This window comes from Mirounga leonina, unplaced genomic scaffold (genome assembly GCF_011800145.1).
Source record: "Mirounga leonina isolate KUSES-001 unplaced genomic scaffold, KU_Mleo_1.0 Mir_201, whole genome shotgun sequence".
Lineage (NCBI taxonomy): Eukaryota > Metazoa > Chordata > Mammalia > Carnivora > Phocidae > Mirounga > Mirounga leonina.
In genome coordinates this window covers 18,591,319-18,612,939 of record NW_023270504.1, presented here as the reverse complement: position 1 = coordinate 18,612,939, position 21,621 = coordinate 18,591,319, and the positions used below count along the sequence as shown (strand labels likewise).

At 40.5% G+C, this 21,621-nt stretch overlaps 1 protein-coding gene and 1 long non-coding RNA gene across 2 annotated transcripts in view; one reads left to right on the top strand and one right to left on the bottom strand.

Moving 5' to 3' along the window:
- The window catches only part of LOC118025635, a 40,595-nt gene extending 29,845 nt beyond the window's left edge, over positions 1 to 10,750 (top strand). The window contains exon 3 of the long non-coding RNA XR_004683373.1: positions 10,313 to 10,750. This is a non-coding gene — a long non-coding RNA (uncharacterized LOC118025635). The remainder of the gene's footprint in view (positions 1 to 10,312) is intronic.
- Positions 1 to 21,621, bottom strand: part of GUCY2C (guanylate cyclase 2C) — a 123,845-nt gene that overhangs the window by 62,870 nt on the left and 39,354 nt on the right. The window contains exons 4-6 of the mRNA XM_035028171.1: positions 10,254 to 10,418; positions 4,115 to 4,227; positions 2,388 to 2,452 (exon numbers count right to left, since the gene is read on the bottom strand). Of these exons, the coding sequence (XP_034884062.1) occupies positions 2,388 to 2,452; positions 4,115 to 4,227; positions 10,254 to 10,418 (343 nt within the window). The remainder of the gene's footprint in view (positions 1 to 2,387; positions 2,453 to 4,114; positions 4,228 to 10,253; positions 10,419 to 21,621) is intronic.

Here is a 21,621-nt window from a genome sequence, read left to right as displayed (position 1 = left end):
CTTGAGCTCTACACTGAAGGGTTTCACTAAGTGTCCTGCTTGCATCTCCGACTCCCCATGTTCATGGTCAAATGTATCTTTTATTTTTATTTCTCAAAATTGTTCCTTATTCTTATTTCCCTATTTCTTTTAGTGTTTTTTGTCTGCTTTCCATCCCTCACTCCAACATCCAGTTATCAAATGCTATTGATTCTACCCTTAAATATCTTTAAAGGCTATCCTTCTTTTCCACGTCGACTGCTTGCATGCTAGTTCAGCTCTCCTCCTCCCCTGATGATGTTCTCCATCTGTGTCTCCTGTGGGCTCCAGTCCTTCCTGTACAGTGTTGACACTTATTCTTCCCCAAGTTGAGCCGCTTCTCATGGCACTTCTCTGCATAATCTTAATTGCTCCCGATGCAAATCTAATTAAATACACTTCCCTCACCTGAACTCATGACCTCCCAAATACAGCCCTACTTCATATTTCCAGTTTTCTCTCTCTTATTCCCCTGCTCATCTCCTGCACTCCAGCTAATACAGACTTTCACAAAATTTCTACACTTCTCTGCTTCTTTGTTTTTTTTAATAAAGATTTTATTTATTTATTTGACAGAGAGAGACAAAGCGAGAGAAGGAACATAAGCAGGGGGAGTGGGAGAGGGAGAGGCAGGCTTCCCGAGGAGCAGGGAGCCCGATGTGGGGCTCGATCCCAGGACCCTGAGATCATGACCTGAGCCGAAGGCAGATGCTTAACGACTGAGCCACCCAGGCGCCCCTGCTTCTTTGCTTTTATACATGCTTCTCCCTCTGCCTGCTGGGATGCTTAAGCCCTCATCTCTACCCATTAACATTTCACCTGTTCTTTTTTTTTTTTTTTTTTTAAAGATTTTATTTATTTATTTGAGAGAGAGAATGAGATAGAGAGAGAGCATGAGAGTGGGGAGGGTCAGAGAGAGAGGCAGACTCCCTGATGAGCAGGGAGCCCGATGTGGGACTCGATCCTGGGACTCCAGGATCATGACCTGAGACGAAGGCAGTCGCTTAACCAACTGAGCCACCCAGGCGCCCAACATTTCACCTGTTCTTCAACACTCAACTCATATACCATCTCGTACATGAAGTCCTTCTTCCCCTCCTGAGCTCTACTCTCCCAACCAGTGGGGGCCCTTTCCTTCTGTGCACCCCACAGCAGCTTGTGTTTCTTCAACGGAGTGTGTTGTACTCTGTCTTGTACTGGTCCCCAGGACTCTTGTCACCTCTATTTCACTGGGTAGGGGCTGTGTTTTACTTAATGCTCTCTACTCTGACAAAACCAAAATACTTCTCTGCACATGGAAGGTCCTCACAAATAGTGGATCAATTTTCCTGCTCCTCCTTTCCCTCCGAGCACCTTCCGATTCTACAGCAAATCAATAAGTGGTCAAAAAAGACAACAATTGGGAATGAGTGCAAGGAGGAGTAAGAGTCTGAATTTGCCTGTATTTTGGTTTAGAAGATGAGCTGAGAAAGTGCTTCTGTGGTGTGTCCGTGCCACCTAGTGGGTCTGAACACCTGAGTGTGTTTGTACAGCTGGGAGGAGGTGCCAGAAGCAGATTTTGCAACAGAAATTTCAGAAATCTAATTTTATCTTTTCCAAAATCTATTGCAAGAGCAGCATAGTTTTCTCTGTGTAGTCAAAGGTGATCCTTGATTCAGGGGAAGACTGAGCAAATGAAAGAAAGGCATGGAAGAGGGATTTTGATTTGGGGAAGGTGTGATCTGGCAGAACAAAATGTTTTGTGGTGATGAGAATTACAGAGTGAAATGAATGGAAGGGATGAGGGTGATTTTCCCAAAGGCAGAGAAATATTTTTACTGTGGAATGTATTGGAAGCGTTTTTTTCCTAAGCTGATAAGGGCACTGGGCAAGGTACTTTCATATGTTAATTATATAATCCTCAATGCTGTGAAGTAAGTACCTTGCTACTTTGCTTATTCCTCAGACCTAAGGAATAGAACAGAGCCCTGCCTATCCCCTGAGTGCTGTAGCTTTCCTGTGTGTTTCCATATACTCTGCTCATACTTTAGTGAAGATTTCCTTTATTAAACTCCTCAGATTACCCAAGTTCATTGTCTTCTCTGTCTCCTGCCAGGACTCGAACTTTTTACCTATCCCGTGTTGCCTCTCAGGCTCAGATGTTAATAACCCCTGAACAGCTATGGTCATTCACCCCACGGTAAGCAAGGGTTGAGCTCCCTGGATATGAGAATGACACTTATGGAGAAGGAGCACAATACGAGGGCCCCAACACCCCTGACTGGGTTACCTTGACTAGACCGCTGTTTGGTAAATCATTTAAATAGTGGTATCATGCCCTGACTTCAACTTACGGTGGCATTAAAGCAACAACAAACCAAATTACTTACTACATCTGGAAGGTGGAGTATGTACATGAGGGTCCCACGAGGACACAACCCATTTGTTTTTTTTTCTGTAGGAAAAAAAAAGGAAAGAAAAATGAATCTCTAAAATGAAAACAATGGGGGCGCCTGGATGGCTCAGTTGGTTAAGCATCTGCCTTTGACTCAGGTCATGATCCCGGGGTTCTGGGATCAAGTCCCACATCAAGCTTCCTGCTCAGTGGGGGGCCTCTCTCACTCTCTCTCCCAAATAAATAGAAGCTTTAAAAAATTAAAAATAAAATGAAAACAATGAATAAATGGACAGGAAAGAAGTGGCAAGGGAAAAGGGTCCTAGAAAATTTGAAGGTGGGCTTCTCAAGAAAGGAGCAAAACATGTTCCTTGGGCTGGGCAAGGGGCGCTAAGGGATAAAGAAGTCTGAGAAAGTGACGATGTTGCAGGGGGAGAGAAGGAGATTCTGCTGAGGGTGAACTTGGATTCTTTGTCAAAAGGAGGATGCAGAGTGGGGGAAGAAGGACTGACAGACTGTAATGTGAGCAATACCTGTGGGCCAAACTGTGGGGAGACTAGACTTGGAGGTGCTTTGGGGGAAGAGGGCATGTTGCAGTTTTAAGGAGAGCTACAAAACAGGGCTAAAGAGAACGAAGTGCAATGTGACCATCCAGGTGATTATAGATGGTGTCTCGTACTGTTTCTCAAAAAGAACGTGATTAGGAACATCCCATCCCTGGCTTTAGAAAACCAGGGTATACCTCTGTCTGTAGAGGTGGAGGGACGAAGTACACACTCCTGGCATCATAAAGTAGAGTCTGTTAAACTCCCCTTGCTCACTCTTGGCCCTCCCAAGACTGAGAATGACTGCAGTAATCAGTCATTCTTCCTGATATGAGCTGACTTGTCTGGTCCGGGTGATGCTATTGATTAAGGCTTTCAAGTCGTGGTTCTACGCCTAGAATTCTGCTTCTAGGAGAGCCTTTTTTTGGGTTTCGGTGGTAAAAAGGCTTCTTGCACATCTACCTGCCTCTAGAGAGCTTGGAACATTCTTTCACTCCAGAAAGCCCTGGCTGGGGTTGGGAGTTGGGAGGAGGGAGTAGGCAAGAAGCTCTCCCTTCCCATTTCTATCCTTTAACATTACAGTTACTACTTTAAAATTTAGGTTTCAGATTCAGCCCTGAAGCCATTAACCTGTGGCCCCATATAGGGTGACGACTTGAAACAGAGACCTCTGGTGTAGGGCTTTGGAATACCTCAGGTACTTCCCGAGGGGCACAAAAGAAAACCAGTTAATGCCAACATTTAAATTTTTAAAAGTTTTGAAGAAAAAGTTTTGAAGTCATGGAACACTACATCAAAAACTAATGATGTGCTGTATGGTGACTAACATAACATAATAAAAAAATAATAATAAAATAAATAAATCTTTTAAAAATAATAAAAAATAAAAATATTTTAAAAAAAAGGTTTTGAAGACAATTTAAAACAAAAAGAATTCCCCTCCGTAACACTGAAAGTGTACAAATAGAACATAGAGGGTTCTCCTCACTTTCCTGGATTCCCAGAAGGCCCTCATCACTTGGAAAATATATGGGGCTGAAGTCAGATTACCCTCTCTGCAAAGCACTCAGCTATGTGACTAGAGGTGACATACGAGATGGTCATGGACAGGTCCTCAAGTTTCACACTGAGACCTTGCTAAGAAGTGTGAGCTCTACCTACAAAAGCATTTACTTACTGAAATTTCCCGGAGTAGGTCGAGGCCTTCACAAGTGCTACTCCGGCAGTCATTTGACTTATAAATCACACTATCCGAAGAGATAAAGCTGGCATTCACAGTCACATTTATGTCTGTTTCCAGAAATGAGGGAAAAGAGAAAATGTGTTATTTTTCAGTAGTTTGTAGCCATGAGGTTTACTTTTTGCCAGTTGATCCTGGGAAAAAAATGGATATTCATCTTCAGGCCTACGAATATTTGAGTTCTGAGTTCTTATATTACTCCTCGTCACTTCTTTCCTCTGTCTCTGTCTCTTGTTTCTGTCTACTTGTCTCTCTCAACAGCTTTATTGAGGTATAATTTACCCTCCATAAATATCACCCATTTTAAGTGTACGATTCAATGATTTTTAGTAAGCATATATATTTGTGCAACCATCCCACAATCCAGTTTTACGACATTTTCATTCCGTCCATGGCCCTCCTCTTTCATGCTTGTAGTCCCAGCAAGTTTCTTCTACTGTCTGGAGAGTTTTAGGAAAGCAGAGGTACAGACAGTATGATATCTGTTCCTTCACGTTCCCAAGGTGCTGATTCTGTTTGCTGCCAATGTGCACACTGGTACCTCTGTGGTTGGACCCCAGAGCCAAAGTGAACTGTGTCCATCAGGGTCTAGGATCTTTGGATAATGGATCAGATAAGGGCAAGAGCATTGAGGATGATATCCCTGGGTATTGCTAGATACTATTTCTTGGAAGGGAATAAAAAGACAGCACAACCATTTGACCAAGCTCTTTCTCTTCCATTTTGTTTCCTTCCAATAAAAAATATTCAGGACAGATGTTTGATTCCTAAGCAGAGGCATCCTTCATTTGGCCAAGCCCCTACACAGAAAGTCTGGAAACTCAATTGCTAGTTACACTGCTGGTTACAGGATGAGTGACTTTCTGTGGGTTCTTGCACAAGCCATTTGAATTTCTCTAACTTGGTGCCTTCATAGATAAAATGGGATTAAAACCATAATTGTCAAATGTAATAATTTTAATACCTTTAAAAAAGTAAAGCACATCAACAACAGAAGTTGTTGTTCTTCCGAACGTCCAAATAAGAATGTTTTTCAAGGCAGAGAACAAAATAGTCTTTGTATTTCTATAGCCGCCTCAGAGATGTGTCTTTTGACTAGGGAGCATTTTATCCCTTGCCTTTTTTGGGGGAGGGAGGGTTGATTCAAGAACACTTATTCTGATACTTTGTTCAGTAAGAGATCTAAATAAGGTTGGCAGTAGGTCTAGTCAAATGGGAGAAGTCAATGCAATAAGACCAGTCAGAGAAAATTAATAGAAGAGGTGGGGCTGGTGATGGATTTAACAGCAATTAACACTGAATGTAGCCATGTGCCAGCTGTAATACCAAACACTTTATACCCCCCTTTTGTTATTTAATTCTCATAGCAATAGGGCGAATGTAGGGCATATAAAGCCAGGAGGATAGTATGAGTGAGGCTGTGGGGGCCCCAGAAGAAAAGGAGAGTGCAGATGGGGACCAGTGGAAAACAGTGCTGGAGATGGGTCTTAGAAGGCAGCAAGAGGAGTCAGGGAGTGGAGTGGAGACCAGGACATAGTCACGTTATGAAAACAGGGCTTTGGGAAGATGGCCACACCCCCGGCTGTTAATGTCTAGGATAGCTCTTTCTCCTCGCCTCATATGAGGGCTCTGCTCCCTCCTGCCACCATGAGGGGACTGAAGATGACCCACTTAAAAATCCAATGGTCCAGGCAGCCCGTGGCAGATGGGCACAGCAAAACCCAAGTATAAATCCTGCACAGGATCTGGAAGAAGGGGAGCCAACATCTATTGAGTGTGACCTCAGGCAAGTGACTTCATCTCTGGGGCCCCAGGTCCTCAGCCATTTATAGATAGACCAGAATTGGATGATCTCCGTTACTATATGCCTAGCATTGGGCTCTGGATTTTCACATGCATTATTTCAATCCTTAAGTCTCCCCTGAATCCTATGAGGTTAATTAATAGTTTATCTTCCTAATTTAAAATGGGGAAAATGAAGGTCTAGAGAGGTAGATTAACTTGCTTCGGGTTACACAGCTGGGGTTTTGAACCTAGGACCGTCTGATTCTAGAATCTGATACGCTGTAGAACAGCAGTTCGCAAAGTGTGGGCCATGGACTCCAGAGGTACCTCGAGACTCTTTCAGGAGGGCTAGGAGGTCAAAGCTATCCTTAGTATATTAAGACATTGTTTTTTCCACTCTCCTCTCATGAGCTTATAGTAGAATTTTGAGAGGCTACATAATATTAATTGTATTATTGCAACAGATTAAATGCAGAAGGAGATATGAGAATCCAGCCATTTTCTATGAAGCCTGACATTAAAGATGTACAAAAATATAAATGGATACCATTTTCCCCACCTATTTTTATTTTTTGGCTTGAGAAATATAGGTTTTCTTTAATAAGAAATTTTATTTATGTGAACAAAGTGTTTGTATTTTAAATGAATCAATAAGCAAATATTCAAAACATTTCTGTCTTAATTTCCAATATAGTAAATATATTTACTATAAGTGTAAAATATATTTATAGTAAGTTTACTATAAATATAAATGTAAATGTCGGTAAATGTAACTATAAGCAGAACTCTACAGAGCCTGCAATTATTTTTAAGAGTAAATAGGTCTTGAGACAAAAAAGTTTGAGAGCCACTTCTGTAGAACATACGTCGTATGCTGCTGCCTCTCAACATTTTATGGTTATGTGAACTGTTTTTGCTTTTGTTTTTTAATTGGGCAAAGAAAGATGATGATCTCTTCCCTTTTATCTTCCCAAATCCCAAGTGATTTCTCAAGAAAATACTGAAAAATTTTCAGACAATGTAATGACTTCAAATCAAAGCTTAACTTTTAAAATAAACAGTTCCCCCAAGTGCTGTTTCTCATCTTTATCCTGCCTGCACCTCTACCTCACCACGATACCTCAGTCCTGGGAGGATGCGTGGAATGCTACAGAATATAGAGTAATCTCAGAGTCCTTTCTCTCCTACCTAGGACTTTGAGGATGGGGTTGGACCAAAGTGGATCGGAACATAGGTGCTGGAGTCTAGGAAAGGGACCCCCTCAGCACATGAGATCATTTGGAGATCACTGGAGGGTATGTATATTCCATGCTGAGCCATGGAACATACATCTTTGAGGAGTTGATGTCCTTAGGTTGAAGGAATCTCTTTTTTCATGCTTTCCACCAAATCCTATCTAGTCTTCAAAACCCACAGAGGCTTCCTAAGTACTAGAAAAAAATACCGTTTTCTTCCATTTGGACATCAGCCACATTTGGACTCTTAATTTTCTTCAATTTAGCCCTTAAGTATATTGTCTTAGAATTTCCCCCAAATAGTAATGCTCACAATGTTTAGAACATGAACCTATCTTTCCATCACAACCTGTACTTCTTGAGTTTCCTGTGCACAAACACCCATCTAACAAAATGCATCATCACATGCAAAAATCTGGGTATCATTCTTTACTCTTTCACCCCCCACAAAATTCTCCACTCATTTAATCTGCTCAACCACTTCACCATGCCTAATTCTATTTTGTAAATGAGATGAGTAGAACTTAGAAGAAACACCCCAATAAAGCGTCTATAATTACTAGTGACAGATGGATCAGGAATTCAAATTCAGGTTATATGAGTCCAGAGATCAGATCTTACCACTATGCTCCTCTGTTTATTTTATATCCTGGTAACTTGGTCAAGTAACAGCACCACAGCAATAACACAACATCCTCAACAAAAACACAACAGTGACAACAATGAAACAACCAGTCTTCGAGTTCTTACTATGTTTCAGTCTGTGTATGAGGTACTTTATATGAATTTCCTCATTTGATTCATACCATATTCACACGAGGTAACTACTCTCTATTGTGATTTTATGAAGTAAAGGGATTGAGGCTCGGAAAACTTAAGTAATTGCTCCAGGTCACTGGTGATCAATGGGTGGATAAAAAGCTGGAATATGAGCCAAGATCGGATTCCAAATCTCTGCTTCTAACCACAATGTTCCACTGTCTTATTTTAATGAGAAAGTTAGTTCATGGTGGGTAAAGATCTTACAGTGGCAATATGATGCGCTCTTTGGAACCAGACAGTTATGGGTTGGAATCTCATTTCCAAATAGGCAACCTGTATGACTTTAGCAAAGTTATTAAACCTCCACTGTGAAACTGTGTCAGTAATGCCACTCTTACAGAGCTGTGATGATTAAAGAGATTATATATCTTACCTAAGACATGACAGGTACTCAAACAAGGAAACCAAGGCTCAGAGAGACTAAGGGAAATTGCTCATCCAGGGTCACAAAGAGAGAAAGCTCTGGGACAGCGACGCCAATCCACATCCTTAGATTTCAAAATCAAATGTTCTTTCCATGATGCCACAGTCTTGGTAAATAAGGGGATTTTATGAAATGACCTTATAGTTCCATTATAGTTCTAGATCAGATCCATCTGTTTACGTCTGAATTGGTCTCAGGCAAGGTTGAAAGAAATGTATATTGCACAGCAGAAATTTATTACACATATGTGATGTGTGATACCTCTTGCTATTATTACCATAGAATTTTATTGTATTTTTAGTGGTTATTCAAATTTTATTTATGACAACTTCTTAGAACACACACATCCAGTCCAGGAACAGAAATGTATAGCATGAGGCTAAATACCTTCCATTCGCTATGTACAGCCATTAGCAGAGGTACCCAAATAACATATAGCATATACCTGTGCTAGCCACATGGCACGGAGAGCATGAGCCTGATGAAACCACGCAGCGTGGGCACTAGAAAAGAGCTGATTACCACGGAGTTTTAAATACAGAAAATTAAGACATACCCTCTTTAGAACCGTAAGTAAACATTAAGATGTATGATATAGTCATTGACTCAGTAATTATACTTTTGGCTATCTAGTCTCAAGAATGGAAAAAATATATATACATATGTATGTGTATATATACATATAAATAGATGTATATGTATATATGAAAATGCTTATTGTAGTATTTTAAAATAATCATGAAAATTTAAAAACAATAGGAAATCATACAGCAGGGAATAATTAGATGGCTTGGGAAGACATCTACTCCAAGGAATAGTATATATCCACTCACGTGATGTGAAGATTCACATGAAGATTACGCAGCTATAGGAAAGTCACTTGCAGAATAATGTGAAGTAAAATCAGAAGGATAGAAAATTGTTTCTATACCATAGTGATCCCAACCATGTTCTTAAAAACAAGAAACTGAGAGGCATGTTAACAGACACTGGAAATATCCAGGTGGCTGAAAATGATCAGGTGTGATATTTTCTCTTTATGTATTTTATCTAAAGTTATAAAGTTTATTGTAATAATTAATAGATACAATAAAAAAACTGCAACACTGAATTTGGTTGCAAACTTATTTGATTATGTCTTATAATAATAGCCAACAGAGGGACGCCTGGGTGGCTTGGTCAGTTAAGCGTCTGCCTTCGGCTCAGGTCATGATCTCAGGGTCCTGGGATCGAGCCCCGCATCGGGCTCCCTGCTCAGTGGGGAGTCTGCTTCCCTCTCTGCCTGCCGTTCCCCCTGCTTGTGCTCTCCCTCTCTCTCTCTCTGACAAATAAATAAATAAAATCTTGAAAAAAATAGCCAACAGAGATGTAAAAAGTGAACAGATAGATGAAAAATCCCAGAAAAAAGTCAGCATCTGTATGAATTTAACTCTCCTAATTCATCTTCTTGACTGGTAACCCTGCAAAATCTCAGGCCCAGACCAAATACTGCCTCCGAGCAGCTGCAGAAAGGAACATGATGCCTCCTTGAAACTGAGCCATCAATCCAGTTTTGTCTGGGGCAGTTCACTGCTGTGAACATCTGGCATTCCCTGGGTTAGGGCCAGGGTGAATTATGATGGAGCACATTGTGGTAGGACTTAAATCCTTCTCTTTGAGGACCTACTGCCTTGAAATAGAAAGGGATTGTCAGACAAGCCCTTAGAGGAGAGTGGGTGATCAGGCAAAGAATGGAAGGTCTTGGCTAAGCAACCCTTTGACCCCAGAGGCGATAACAGGGAGGAGGTGGACCCTGTGACTACATTCTTACCAGCATTAAGCAGACGCTGTCTCACTATTTCCACTCCCTCATTCACCACTTCTTTCAAGTTATCCAAGGACTCTGGGAAGGCTGAGTTGTTCATCATCAGGACGCTGATCTCGTAGCTGCCATTGTTGCAGTTCTGACTGATCTCGGAGGTCCAGAACGTCAGCCCTGGACGGAGGAGCAGTGACCACAAAGCTAAGCCCAATAGTGTCATCTTTGTGACCTTGCTTACCTCAGAACCATACTCCTTGTGCTCACTTGTTTTACTCTGTGCCTTTACGGAGGCAGGAACTCCAGCTGGGCAGCCTCTAGCTGGGTCCTTTGGTCCACTCTTCCCCACGCTCCTTTCTGGTCATGCCCCACTGGTCACGTGGACCATGGAATACAGCCTGCCTGCCAGCAATTAACAGCTACATTATGATAGGAGATAAACCAAAGTTCATTTTGTGTGTTTGCTCACAGAAAGGCCAGAGTTATAAACAGCAAGATTACCTGGGCCTCACCCAATAAAAATACATCAGTTTGTGACACATCACTGGGAAGAGGAAAAAGGGGAAGAGAAAAGTATAGTACATACATAAAAAGATTTGTAAAATGAAAAATAAAGGTCAAAGGGCTTAAGGAAAGCACAAATATCATGGACTATTGGTGTTTAGGTTGTAACTGCACACCGGAATTGAATCCTTAACTAGGAAGAACTGTGTTTCTATCACCTGGTCAGCAACTATTTATTGAGACTTGACTAGGTTCTGGGCATTAGCAAGGCACTAGATACCCAGCTATAGGTGGTGTGGATATATTAATGTCTTTATGGGACATGCATTCTGGTGGTGAAGACACACATTAAATAAATAATTATGTATAACTCAACTGTGAAAAAAAGTGCAGAGTGCTGCGGGGCACATGGCAGATTAACAATCTATTCTAGAAAGTCAAGGAAGTTTCCCTGAGAAACTGTCCTTTAAGCTAGACCCTGAAGGATGAACAGGAGTTAACTGAATGGAAAGAGAAGGAGCATATGGAAGGCAGGGGGACAGCGTGTATCAAGGCCCAGAAGTGGGAAGTGATATGGATGTTTGAGGAACTGAAAGAAACACAGCATGGTTGGAGTAGAGAGAGCTAGGAGTCTAGTGGCAATAAAGGCTCTCAGTGGAGTAGACAGGGGTAGGCCATAGGGTTTTCTATAAGCCATTAAGGATTTGGAACTTCATGCTAAAGGTCAAGAAAGTAACATGATCAGATGAATTTTGTAAAGACCTCTTAGGCCGCCATGGAAAAAATGACCTAGAGTGGGGACATGGAACAAATTAAGACAGTGGTTCTGTGGTCCAAATGAGAGGTAAAGGAGGCCTGGATGAGGGCAGTGGCAGTGGAGATGGGTTCAAGAGATATCTAAGAGGTAAAATAGATGGAACTTGATATTTTTTGGATTTGGGGCTTTAGAAAGAGGAAGGAGTCAAGAGTAGCCCTGATAAGTCCAGTTGGGTAGATGGGAAAGCTGCTTACTAAGCTCTAGGATTCTGGAAGAGGAGTAGGTGAAGAAGATCATGACTTCTGTTTTTGGACATGTTGATTTTAAGGAACCCATGCCGATGTGGGAGTAGCCTGGTTTTGGGAAGGGGACCTGGATCTAAATGGAGGTTTGGAAATATAGTCAGAGATGTAGTATGATTGACCAAATAATGTCATTGTTTACATCATTGACTTGATGTAAGGCAAAATTTATGTTTTAAACTTAAAGCAAGTGACATCAACAGATGGAGGGCTAGAAGCCCCAGCTTTCATCCCTCCACGAAAACAAATTAACAACTGCCCACTGATGAAAATAGCTCTGGGAGAGCTTTGGAGTACAATGAAGAAGCTGTGGCAACCCAGTGGAACACAAAAACCAAGATGGCCCCATAAGAAAACTATAAGCATTATATGTGTCATTCCATCCTCCAGTCTGGCACTGCTCCATACCAAGAGGGATCCCCTTGGCCATGACCTCCCACTGCAGGGAAAGGAGAGCAAGAGGACCCCAGCAGCCCTTACCACCGGTATGAAAACCTGCAGTTTTGCCACCAAGGACCTCTACAGTCTTTGCTGACACTAACTCCAGCTGACAGAGCTGCCTGGGGTACATGCTGTTGTGTCTCCTTCGAGAAGGAGCTGCTGGTACACCCTCCTTGGGACAGGAGCCACTGCACCACCCTCCCCAGTGCCTTGGTGCCTACACCCCACACCCCAGCACCAAGAGGGATCTCACTGGCCAGGACTTCTGCTGTGGGGGTAGAAAGAGAGCAGGAGAAGGCTAGCAGAACTTGCTGCTGTAGTTTTGACATCAAGGATGCTTGCAGTCTGGGCGCCTGGGTGGCTCAGATGGTTGGGCGTCTGCCTTCGGCTCGGGTCATGATCTCAGGGTCCTGGGATCGAGTCCCGCATTGGGCTCCCTGCTCCTTGGGAGCCTGCTTCTCCCTCTGCCTCTCTCTCTCTGTCTCTAATGAATAAATAAATAAAATCTTAAAAAAAAAAAAAAAAAGATGCTTGCAGTCTTCACCAGTGCTGACCTCAGCTGACAGAACTGCCTGTTTTTAATGAGTTCATGATATAAAAAGAAGCACTCTGATGATAAGAACACAAAATGTAGGGATAGGAGAATAAAAGTATAAGATTTTGTACGCAATTAAAATTAATAAATACAAAAAAAAAATAAAAGCAAATCACTACAAAAAATCATCAAATAGCAAAGAAGAAAAAAGAGTGGAAGAGAGGTAGAAATCAGGAGCAAAACAACAGAAAACAATGAACAAAATGGCAATAAAAAATCCTCTCATATCAGTAATTACCTTCTTTCTTTATTTTGTTTGTTTCAGGTTTTTATTTAAATTCTAGTTAGTTAACATGTAGTGTAATATTGGTTGAAGAAGTAGAATTTAGTGATTAGCTTACATATAACACCCAGGGCTCATCACAACAGGTGTCCTCCTTAATGCCCATCACCCATTTAGCCCATCCCCCACCCACCTCCCCTCCAGCCACCCTCAGTTTATTCTTAATAAGAGTCTCTTATGGTTTGCCTCCCTCTCTTAATAATTACTTTAAATGTAAATACATTAAACTCACCAATCAAAAGGCATGGAGTGGCTGGCTGAACAGATCCAAAAACCCCACCAATACTCATCAATATGCTATGTACAAGAGATTCACTTTAGATTTAAAGACACAGATAGGCTGAAAGTGAAGAAATAGGAAAAGATATTCCATGCAAATGGTAACCAAGAAAAAGAAGGGGGCTATACTTACATCAAACAAATTAGACAAAGAAGGACATTATATAATGATAAAAGGGTCAATTCAACAGGAAAATAGGACAATTATAAACATATATGCACTCAATACATGAGCACTTACCTATATACAGCAAATACCAACACATCTGAAGGAAAAATTTGACAACTGACAAGTTGACAATACAATAACAGTAAAAGACTTCAATATTCCACTTACAATAATGGGTAGAATACCAAGACAAAAAAATCAATGAAAAAACAGCTGATTTGAACAATACTACAGATCACATAGATCTAACAGACATATACAGAACTTTCCATCCAATAGCAAAGAATACATGTTTCTCAAGAGCACAAGGTCCATTTTCTAGGATATATCAGTGTTACATCAGAAAACAAGTCTTAACAATTTCAAGAAGATTAAATCCATTCCAAGAATTTTTTCTGACTACAGTGGAATAAAACTAGATGTCAATAGCAGCAAAAAAATTAAAAATAAATAAATAAATAAAGGAAAATTCATGAATCTGTGGAAATGGAACAACACACTCTTAAACAACTCTTGGGTAAAAGTGGAAATCAAAAGAGAACTTAAAGAGTATCTTGAGACAAATAAAAAAGAAAAGCGAACCCATACCAAAACTTATGGGATGGAGTAGGAGTGTTAAGGGGGGAATTTATAACAATAAACATTTACATTAAGAAAGATCTCAAATAAACAATCTAATTTTATACATCAAGAAACTAGAAGAAAAAACTAAACCCAAAGTTAGCAGACAGAAGGAAGTAATAAAGATTAGAGGAGAAATAAGTCAAATAGAGAATAGAAAAAAATCAACAAAACTAATAATTGGTTTTTTGAAAAGATAAAACTGACAAACCCTTAACTAAAGGGAAAAAGAGAGAAAACTCATATAAATAAAATAAGAAGTGAAAGAGTGGACATTACAATGGACGTCTCAGAAATAAAGAGGATCAGAAGGGACAATTATAAGCAATTATAAACACTAATAAACTGGGTAACCTAGAAGAGTTGCATAAATTTCTAGAAACATACAACCTACCAAAACTGAATGAAGAAAAAATGAAAAGTCTGAAACAAATAACAAATAAGGACATTGAATCAGTAATTGAAAACCTCAACAAAGAAGTCCAGGACCAGGTGTTTTCGTGCATAAACTCTACCGAGTATTCAAAGGAGAATACCAATCCTTCTTAAACTCTTTCAAATACAGAAAAAGAGGGAACACTTCCAAACTCATTTTACGAAGCCAGCCTCATCCTAATACCAAAACCAGATAAAGAGATCAGAAAAGAAAATTATAGGCCAACATTCCTGATGAACACAGATGAAAAATCCTCAATAAAATACTAGCAAACTGAATTCAATAGCACAGTGAAAGGATCATATACCATGATCAAGTGAAATTTATCTCTGAGATGCAGGGATAGTTCAATATATTCAAATCAATGTGATATACCACATTACCAAACAAAAGGAAAAAAAAAACAAACATGATCATCTCACTAGATTTAGAAAAAGCATATGACAATGTCCATTGATTCATGATTACAATTCTTAGGGCTCCTGGGTGGCTCAGTCAGTAGAACATGTGACTCTTGATCTCAGGGTCCTGAATTCAAGCCCCACAGCTCCATAGTCCCACACTGGGTGTAGAGCTTACTTAAAAAAAAGTACATGATTAAAATTCTCAATAAAATAGGTATAAAGGAAACTTACCTCAGCACAATAAAGGCCATCTATGAAAATCTCACAGCTAAAATAATTAATAGGGAAAACCTGAAACCTTTCCCTTGAAGATCTGGTACAAGGCAAGGATGGCCACTCTTGCCACTCCTTTTCAAAATAGCACTGGAAGTCCTAGTCAGAGCAATTAGGCAAGAAAAAGAAAGAAAAGGCACCTATTAAAGAAATTATCTATTTCTCCTTTACTCTCACCCTACACCCATATTCTGACACCAGATGTGTGGGTTTTCCACACACCAAGCAATCCTCTGATATCAGATGGGTGACCTAAAATTTAACTCAATTCTGGCACTATCTACCTGGAGATAGCACTAGATTCCACAGCTTAAGAGCTCAGCCCAGCAAGACTGCTGCCCCAACTTTAGATACCAATCATAAGCCCCAAGATATCATTTGTAATCCTGACCAACTATCTATAAATTGGGGTTCTCACAAACATTTCCTTGGGTTTGATAACTTGCTAGAATGACGCATAGTACTCAAGGAAACACATTTACTGATTTATTATATAATAAAGAATATGATAAAGGATGCAGATGAACAGCCAGATGAAGAGATACATAGGAGAGGTCTGGAAGTGTCCTGAGTGCAAAAGCTCCTGTCCCCTTGGAGTTGGGTTGCACCACCCTGTTGGCATGTAGATCTATTTACCAACACAAGCACTCTCCTAACACTGTACTTTGGGATTTTTATGGAAGCTTCCGTGCGAGTGCATTTACTCAATCTCTAGTCCCTCTCCCCTTCCCAGAGGATGGGGATTGGGGAAAAAAGTTCCAAGCTTCTAATAATGGCTTTGCGTTGTCTGTCTGGTGATCAGACCCCATTCTGAAGCTATGCACAAGCCCACAAAGAATTGCCTCATTAGAACAAAAGCCACTCTTACCACCCAGGAAATTCTAAAGGATTTAGGAGCTCTGTGTCAGGAACCAGGGGGTAAAGATCTATCAATCTCTCTCTCTCTCTCTGTGTATTATTATTATGATTACACAGCATCCAAATCAGAAAAGAAGAAGTAAAATGATCTATTTGTAGATGACATGACTATATTTCTAGAAAACTCTAAAGACTCAAAAAACAAACCCAACATTAAAACCAAGAGATAAATTCAGTAAAGTTGCAGAATTCAAAATCAACATACAAAAATCAGATGCATTTTTATACACAAACAAGAAATTATCTGAAAAGAAAATTAAGAAACAACCCCACTCATAATAACAACCAAAAGAATGAAATACTTAGGAATAAACATAAAGAGGTAAAAGATTTGTACACTGAAATTATAAAACATTGATGAAGGAAATTACAGAGGCACAGATAAATGGAAAGACAACCCATGTTCATGAATTAAAAGAATTAATATTGTTAAAATGTCCATACTACCCAACGTGATCTACAGATTCAATGCAAATGCAATCCCTACCAAAATCCCAATGGCATTCTTTAAAGAAATAGAAAAACAATCCTAAAATTTGTATGAAACCACATAAGACTCTGAATAGCTAAAGAAATCTTGAGAAAGAACAAAACTGGAGGCATACATCCTGAATTAAAAATATATTACAAAGTCATAGTAATCAAAACAGTGTGGTACTGGCATAAAACCATATTTATAGACCAATGGGACAGAATAGACAACCCATAAATAAATTCACACACTATGATCAATTGGTCATTGACAAGGGTGCCAAGAGCATACAATGGGGAAAGGATATGTCTTCAATAAGTGGTGTTGGGAAAACTGGATTTCTACATGCAAAGAATGAAATTGGACCCTTACCTCACATCATCTCCAAAAATCATCCATCAAATGCATGAATGGATAAGTAAAATGTGTTAAATATATATTATATTATAATAATTATAACATATAATTACATTATATATTTATATATAAATAAATGTATAAAATGTGTGTGTCTATATAGGTATAGATATGGATAGATATTCCACACAATGGAATATTATTCAGCCATGAGAAAGAAAGAAATCCTGCCATTTGCAACAGTGTGGAGGAACTTAAAGGACATTATGCTGAATGAAATAAGACAGACACAGAAAGACAAATACATGAACTCACTTATATGTGGAATCTAAAAGAGTCAAACTCATAGAAGTGGAGAGTAGAGTGGTATCTGCCAAGGACTGAGGGGAGAGGGAAATGAGGAGCTCTTGGTCAGGGAATACAAAGTTCCAGTTATGGGACATGAGCAAGTCTTGAAGATCTAATGTATAGCAATGTAACTATAGTTAACAATATTGTATTGTATACTTGAAATGTGCTAAGAGGATAAATTTTTAAGTGTTTTCACCGCTCCCCCCCCACACACGAAAGAAAATGGTAATTATATGTGGTGATGGATATGTTAACTAGCTTGATTGTAGTGCTTATTTCAAAATGTATACATATATCAAAACATCAAGTTGGAAATCTTAAATACATACAATTTTTATTTGTTAATTATACCTCAATAAAGTTGGGGAAAAAACTTAAAAGTTTTGAAAAATAAGTGTTAACTAGCAGTATAACTTTTCTCCAGAGGTAACACTATTTACATTGTAAAAGTCACCAAATATAATATGTGTTTGCTGATAAATTCAATCAATCAAAGTGATGGTGACCTTCCAAATACTTTTTTAAATAAAATCTGAAGTGTAGCCATTCTTTTTTTTTTTTTTAAAGATTTTATTTATTTATTTGACAGAGAAAGACACAGCGAGAGAGGGAACACAAGCAGGGGGAGTGGGAGAGGGAGAAGCAGACTCCCTGCCGAGCAGGGAGCCCGATGCGGGACTCGATCCAGGGACTCCAGGATCATGACCTGAGCCGAAAGCAGTCGCTTAACCAACTGAGCCACCCAGGCGCCCCTGAAGTGTAGCCATTCTTCAGGTCACTTGACTGGTCCTCTAGTCCAGCTGATGACACCTTGCCACTGGGAGTTACATCCCCCATTGCAGGACTTGCTCAGGACATGACTTGAGAGAGATCCTGTTAGTGATTATAAGAAGTCTGTCTTCAGACCTCCTGGGATAGGACAGTGATTGCCTGGTGTAACTCTCTGGTTCCCCTGACTTAGCCTAGATGGTTCTACTGTTCATCCCAGGTAGAATAAGAAATGCATTTTGGGTACTCAATAAACTAAACCTCAATAGAAGGGATTAGTAAAATTGAATGGTACTAGTTGTGATTCTCATCATTTTATAGCAGACGGGAACCTGAAGGATAGGCTGGTTCTAGAAATGTACTCAGTTATTGAAAACAAGTGGAAGTTATGCTTCTCTTACCAGAAGCAGAGGGGAGAAATCGAGTGGTAACCAGAAAGAGTAGAATTATGGAAAGATCTATTCATGTAACAATAAATTAGGGAGAACAACCAGTCCTTTAGCACTCAACAGGGGTTGACCAAAAGGGATGGAGAGTATCATGGCTGGATGGTGTCTGCCTCAAAGAAACACAGGCTGTTTTTTTAAAAAAATTGTTAAATTATGAAGTAGATAATTCATATAAAGACATAGTCTGAAATGAATATATACAAATTAAAAGAATCATAAAATGAACCCTCATCTACATACATTATAGTTTAAGATACAAAATATCACCAGGGCCTTTGCACCTGTGTGTACCCCATCCCTAAGATATCGCTCCTCCTAATCCCAGCACAGCCAGGAGGTATAGGGAAGAGCCCACGAAGAGATCAAAGATACTGAGGCATTTGTTGATTGTGGCATATCAGTTTCGGAATGAAACATGCTGGAGAAGATGGGACACTAAAGGCCCATGTCGGTGGGATGGTTGATGTGGAAGAGGGCGGGTTCAATCGTGGTGTCTCCTGCAGGGAGGATAGTGGGTACTCTGACTTCACAGAATTTAGCTTTGATTTAGAAGGAAGATGCTGGGATTATTCTATGGGGTGGGGTGGGTGGTGGTGGGTGACTGATAGAGATCAGGAGGTCAGGAGTGGGTGTTCCCTGGGGAGTGATGTCAGGAAGACTGGAACACCAGGTCACAAGAGAGGCACATGGCCATCCCAAGGCTGATTAACCTCTGCGGGTAATGGTTTTATATGTTGCACATCTGGCGGCCAAGCTGGGACTCAAGCAGTGGTTTTCTAACTTAATTTGTTGCTCTTGCCACTTCCTATTGTAGGAGAGAGTCGACTTTTTGCTTTTGTTTATTTGGTCTGGAAATTGCAAATGTGAACGAAAGCCATGTCAGGGGGTGGTGGTGGGGGGCGGGGGGAAATGAGGTAGAAAACTGCCAGATGCTTTTTTTTTTTTTTTTAAGATTTTATTTATTTATCAGAGAGAGAGAGACAGAGGCAGGCAGAGGGAGAAGCAGGCTCCTTGCTGAGCAAGGAGCCCGATGTGAGACTCAATCCCAGGACCCTGGGATCATGACCTGAGCCGAAGGCAGACGCTTAACCGACTGAGCCACTCAGGCATCCCATGCCGGCTGCTTTTCTTTTATTTTTTTATTTTTTAAAGATTTATTTATTTATTTGAGAAAGCGAGAATGAGAGAGAGAGAGTACATGAGACGGGGGAGGGTTAGAGGGAGAAACAGGCTCCTTGCTGAGCAGGGAGCCCGATGCGGGACGATCCAGGGACTCCAGGATCATGATCTGAGCCGAAGGCAGTCGCTTAACCAACTGAGCCACCCAGGTGCCCCTGCCGGGTGCTTTTAATTCAGATATGAAAACAGAAGGTACGTGCAGTTCTGGGAATCCTCTGATTAGGGCACGTAGCCAGGAAAAGATTTCCGAATGGGAAGACCCAAGATAACAGCCCTTCCCGGATCCTAAAACTATTAGTACGTAGATCATAATTAAAGGGAGGCAGGTTTGCTGGGAGAGTTTCAAGGGTCAAAAGCAAATAATAAAACACTGGAGCTGGCAGAGTTAAAGACACAGTCCTCAACAGGACACAAATCCTCTCAAAGACAGGAGAAAAGAAGAGAAATGACTCCATATGGGAAGGGGTAACTGAGTAAGCTGCTTGCACGTGCCACCCTTTTGCTTCTAGCAACACTTTGGGTCTCTCTTGCAGGCTTCCTGCTAAGCTCTCCTTCTCACCTTCGGGACTGGAGGGGCCCTGCATCTCTGCCTCCACAGCAGCCCGAGGCTTCCTCTGTCTTGTGATCTCAGTGGCGATGCAACAATGAGTTTTTCAAAAGGAATTTTACCAGCTAAGGGAACTAAAACATGACATTTTTTTTTAGTAAGTACAAAGTTAGAAATTCTGATCTGAATTTATTGAGAAGAAATGGCAACAGTAACACCCTTTTTTTTTTTTTTTTAAGATTTTATTTATTGATTTGACAGAGAGAGAGCACAAGCAGAGGGAGAAGCAGGCTCCCCGCCGAGCAGACAGCCCGCTGTGGGGCTCGTGATCTGGGATCATGCCCTGAGCCGAAGGCAGATGCTTAACCGACTGAGCCACCCACACGCCCCAGTGACGTTTCTTAACTGATGACTAAATAGACTCAAACTGAAACAAACACCGGATGCTGGGAGCCAGCCGTCATGTGCACTTCTGCTCCCTGTAGTGAAGTTGTTTGCTTACCAAGGGTCCCTTGTGTTTGTGTCCAAATTTGCCAAATTTACTTACGAAGCTCTGTCCCCAATTAAATGTTATGTAATCTGATAAGAATACATATGAAAAATTTTGGAAATCTTAAAGGCAAATTACTAAGAAAAGTGCTGTGGGAAGACTGCTATAAAACACTGGGGAATAACATAAAAAACCTAAAAATAATCTGCCTTTATAGAATTTGTCAATTGTCTGCAAACAGCAAACACTGAAAATCATAGAAAATACTCTAGGGGTTTGGTTTACTTCAGAAAGCTGATTCAGAGCTCCGATCAGGGGAACTCCTGCACAAAGAAAACCCCTTGGCCTAACGTCAACCAACTGGCAAATAAGTGAACATGTATATGCTTTGACATAAAATTAAAAATTTAAGGTATAAAGATACACTTTTAAATGATTCCTGCCTTCACTGATTTTTTTTTTCCCTGCAAAGCAAATACTTTCCAGCCTTACATAGGATAACATAATGCCAGAAGGATTCAGGTAGCAAAAAGGCTATGAGGTTTTGCTGAGTACTCAAGTGGGGTTTTGGATATGTAAAACTTGGGAATTAGGCATAGGGAAATACAAATTGTTTTACATAATAAAATGAGGAAAATCTGAAGTTCCCAGGGCCAATCCAGGAAGAAGGGAGTAAGGAGGAGAGATGGAAAGAGGAACTAGCAAGGTGGAGAGAGGCTGGAAGTGATATAGAAAAAAAATGGCCAGTGGAAAAGGCCTAGTGGGATGGGCTGAAGACTTTTAAG